This window comes from Pygocentrus nattereri, chromosome 13 (genome assembly GCF_015220715.1).
Source record: "Pygocentrus nattereri isolate fPygNat1 chromosome 13, fPygNat1.pri, whole genome shotgun sequence".
Lineage (NCBI taxonomy): Eukaryota > Metazoa > Chordata > Actinopteri > Characiformes > Serrasalmidae > Pygocentrus > Pygocentrus nattereri.
The window spans coordinates 36,577,616-36,582,402 of NC_051223.1; the positions used below are offsets into that span (position 1 = coordinate 36,577,616).

General features: G+C 42.9%; 1 protein-coding gene across 5 annotated transcripts in view; it reads left to right on the top strand.

Annotated features, from left to right (window-relative positions):
- arhgap44 (Rho GTPase activating protein 44) overlaps positions 1-4,190 on the top strand; it is a 47,751-nt gene extending 43,561 nt beyond the window's left edge. For 3 of the 5 annotated variants that reach the window (XM_017715311.2, XM_017715315.2, XM_037543943.1), the window contains one exon: positions 3,879-4,190. In XM_017715311.2, the coding sequence (XP_017570800.1) occupies positions 3,879-4,012 (134 nt within the window). In that variant the 3' untranslated portion in view covers positions 4,013-4,190. The remainder of the gene's footprint in view (positions 1-3,878) is intronic. The other 2 variants (XM_017715314.2, XM_037543944.1) reach the window with 1 other exon arrangement.
- The last annotated feature ends 597 nt before the right edge of the window (positions 4,191-4,787 follow it).

Here is a 4,787-nt window from a genome sequence, read left to right on the forward strand (position 1 = left end):
AGACACTGAGTTGCCAGTTTATTAGGTACAGTTTATTATCTGGTAGCGTGACGCCTGTTTTGGCCCTCAGTACCGTTCGCATGAATTGACAGTCATTGAAATGACTGTGTTGGGCATTTAGTGTAAATTAGGCAGCTGCACAGTTTGGCTGTCTTGCTCAGACGGCCCTTTCCACCTCATGCCAAAGACGCTCAGCAGGGTTCAGATTCGAGCTGAAAGCTCACTGTTACGTTTCTGGAGTCTTTCTGTGATGTGAGGATTAATGACACTGGAAGTGACCATCTGAGTGAAGAGATCAGCAGCACTGCTCGTGTACTCTGTGCCGTTTAGACGTTCTTCAGTGGGCATCAAATGTCCTAATGTATCCTGTAAATACACACCATCACACTTCCACCCCCGGCCTACACTGTTCACACTGAGCAGGATGGATTTATGCTGCATGAAACTGTAACCCTTCCATCAGCACAAAACAACAGGAACCTGAATTAACTTGAGCAGGACAGGATTTTCTTTCCATTTTTCAACTTCGCTCCACTTTTCAACTTTACTCCTCAACACTCTGGTTCTCATGGCTGTGATCAGCATAGAACCGTTCTAAACTCCTCACTGGTCCAGACTTCAAAATTTCTTTTTTTTTTATTGATTTTTTCCCGATTTTCTCCCCAATTTAGTCGTTTCCAATTCCACCTGCTAGTTAGGACTTCCCCAATCACATGATACTACCAGTGCTAGGAGGGTGAAGGCAGCACAGGCTTCCTCAGAGACCTGTGAAACCAGCCACTGCTTCTTTTACGGGTCACGCGACGTCACGTGACAGCAGAACGTGCTCGGAGGAAAGCGCCGACCGCCAGATCTGTTACGTCAGCTAACAGACGCCTGCGCTGACCAGCATCACATTAAGTGATGGGGGGAGAAGAGGGGGCTATCCTACCCAACTGGAGAGCGTGAGGCTCTCTTGGACTCCCGGCTATGGATGGCTGTCGCATCACCAGGGATCGAACCCGCAATCTCCTGATGACGCGGACAACGCTTAGACGCTTAGATTCAGGCGTTTTCACAAAGCAGCTTTATAGAAAATCATCGGCAATAAAAACTCTCTAAGAGTAAGGGGAAGAACTACTGAGGAAACAGGACTCAAAAAGGGAACCCATCCTCCTCTGGTCAACACCGGATAGCAAACGATAACACCACAAGCAAAATGAACAGAGAATAAGATTTGAACTGCGTGATGTGTGACTTTTTCAAATGTAGTTTGAGACAGGAGGATAGTAAAGACAGTGGCAACATACCTTCCTGTAGAGCAGCTGGTCAAACTGGGTTCCTACTGCGCCACAGCTCTGCACTCTCAACTTATATTTACGCCGTTTCACAGATTCTCTTTTCTAGAGTTACTCACTAAAGTGCTGTGTTGTCCATTCAGAGAATGCAACTGTAGTTATTACAGAAACAACAGAGTCCAAACTTCAGTTCAGATGTTGCCAAAGAACAAGAGTCAGAGCTGAAACCCAGAAAAGACACAGAATACAGAATTAAGACAGAATAAATGCAAATTAGCGTTCTTTGCTTTCTGCACGAAAAGATGGTCTTTGGTCTGTGTTTGGATGGTGAGCGACGTGCTGTTCAGACAGCCAGTGGATGTTCGTTCTTCCACCTGGACTCGGGAGTCCTGGTGCTGGAAGGGTTCTAGGTATGGATTGAGTTTTGACCCATCAGGTAGGGAGGGGCTGGTCGCAAGACGAAGTCAGTGAAGGAACCTAGCGGTGGAGCGACAGGAGATTGAAGACAAGCAGTGCTGCTGCATTCTGGATCAGCTGAGGGGCCTGATTGGTCAGCACAGGAAGATCAGCCAGGAGCGAGTCTTGCCTTGAGATGATCAGAGACTGAAGGGGCACCTGGAAGGACTTCCTGGAGAGAAACGCTCGAAAAAGGACAAACTTGCAGGTCAGGCTTACAGCTTGAGCTGAGAACAGTAACTGATAACTGGTCATCCATAATCTCAGCAAGGCTTTGTGCATCTTCAGATGAGGTGACCAAGCAATGTTAGGACCTGTAGTTCCAGGGATGAACAGTAGCTCAGTCTTGCTGGGATTCAGATAAAGGTGGCTGTTATCCATAAAGAGACATCAGTGAGACATGATGAGGTGCACCTGGAAACCTGAGAGTCAGAAGGTTGTTGAGGGGGCTAGGAGAGCACTTCCCTCATTAGGTGGTGCGTTTTGAGAATTCTAAACTCTGACACTCTAGAGTTCAGTCTGGCCTGATTCAGCTTATAGATGATCTTGGTTCAGGTGTGTTAGATCTGGGCTGGAAGTCTGCAGGAAGGTGGATCACATTTTTACATTGCATGCCTGTCTGTATGTGCAGTACTCACCTATTATCTACACCCTGCCGTGGACATGATCTGCCATGCGTAGCTTCATGTCCTATTTGGCCACCAGTGATGTGTGATAATCCCACTTCACCACTGTTGCTGTGCTTCCGAAGTTTTCTTCCGCTGATCCAGAATCCAGAGGTTTAATTTCCCGCCAAACTGTACCTCATCCTGGAGCTTCGCTGGCTGCCTTCCTCCATACTGCGCCCCAGTACTGATCAGGGTGGAATAACTAAATGTATAATTAAGTATCATTCATTTTGATGGAAAAAGGAAGTCATTTTGATTTTGTGGAGCATTGGAAATGCGGCCTCAGGGTTATTGTTGTCCATTTGTCCATTCTAAAACGATTAATAAGACTGAATGGATGAAATGAAACAGGTGTGTAGAAGCAGGTAAAACATAAAACTGCGTTGCAGGAACCCATTAACTGTCATTCTTTGCATTTACACTTAGTTGTTGTATTTTTAAAAAAACGTTTGTGTTTTCATTATTTTCATTCATTTTTGCTGATTTGCTGTCCATGAAGGTCTCTGTTTCTACAGCCAGCTCACCCCCACAAGGTGGCGTTGGTTTGCCTTAAATTTACTGTTGTTTATGAATAACAAATACAAAGTGGCAACAAATATAAGCAAACAAGTGGGGGTCCTAGAACAGAGCCCTGTGGAACACCACAGTTTTCTTTCATACATACAGCAAAATGTGGTTTCACCTACACCACAAAGTAATAATCAGTTCATTTATCTCCAGCAAGGTTTTCTAGCCTGTCTGCTGTATCTGTGTGGTGTATGTTGTTAAACTCTGCACTGAGATCAGACTGTATGAGCAAAATCATGTAAGAGTGAAAGATGATCCTCAGCTGTGCTGATGAGACCTGACTGAAATATTTAGTAAGTTACGTTAATGAGCTGAACACACCGCAGAATCTGAGTTGTCTCCTGATCTGCTGTGTAAAAGCTCAGTGCTGTACTGAGCTGCTGTAACTCTGTAGTCACAGGTTTTTGGTTACTGTTGTCATCAGTAACATGGAAAGTAAATGATTACTGTACTGAGCTCAGGTGCCATGAGACATTTTGACAAAAGGAATAATAAAAGTAAAAACAAATTTAAGCTTCTAAAAATAAAATAGAGCAGAATCTTCAAAATTCCTTCTTCATGTTTCTTGTCATAAGAGGGTTTGAGAACATTTAATTAAAAAAATCCCATATTTTCAATAACGTGTTCTCAGACTTTTGGACTAAACAAACAACTGAATGTTAAATTCAGTACTGACACATCAGCCCTCACTGCTCCAGTGCAGAGATGATGATGATTAATAATAATAATAATAATAATAATAATAATATTCAGAACTAGAACAGCTCAAATATGTTTGTTATGGTGTTCTGTCATTTGTTTAGCTGTTCAGTGATGTGACGGACACATCGTTTATTTACATTCCTCATTTCGCCCTGTTCCTTTTTTTTTTCTCTCTCATTTTCCTGCTTTCTGTTTCTTGCTGCTGTAGATTCTGTGCTCAGTCCAGATCTTCCCATCATTAACATTCAACCAGATGTTCAGGACGGGAGCCCTAGCACCCCCATCAGGACGTCTGGAACACTGTCTGAATCAGAGGATGAATGTGAGAGCACTAAACTCTGACCTGATGAGAGTCCATTACAGCCCAGTTCTCCGCTCTCCATTAGTGACCAATCACTCCTCCAAACATTCACCAGCTCCGCCAACCAATCCGATTGCAGAAACGTCGTTACACGGAACGAGGATTAAATACGAGTTATGTGTAAGTTATCGGTGTAACTAATATAAAGGAATCAGTGGATATTTTTTTACTGCGGCCTTCGTTTATCAATGTTTTATTTATTTATTATGTTTATTAACCTTATCTGAGATGTTGCAGTTGCCTTGAATTGAACATTTGACAGTTCAGTGAAGTTACAGTTGAGTTTGTAATGACCTGATCAGTCAGTCCGACACGAGATTCAAACCGCCTAAACTGTATTTCTGTAATAAACGACACCAACATTACAAAATGTTACATTCAAATCCTAAAGAGCGCCATCTAGAGCTGAATGTTAGTCTAGTATATTTAAATAACTACAGCAGGTCTGACTGGACACCTTCATCAACACCAGGTTTCAGACCTCTGCGTCCGCTTACATGGCTATTAATATTTATATTAATGATTGCACTAGAACATAGTCGATATTTACAAAATAATAATCATGATAAAGTGTCCTTTAAGTCAGTGCTAAGGACTTCATTAGGTGGCGATACTGGCGGCTAAAGTCTTTCAGTGTAGTTTGACTTCCAGCTCTGAGTGGAAGTTGCTTTCATGAATTATTTCCCGACTAATGAAGAATGTTTGGCCTTGTGTTTTGCAGAAAAACAGACCCTCTTACATGCTAGTTTCAGCTCT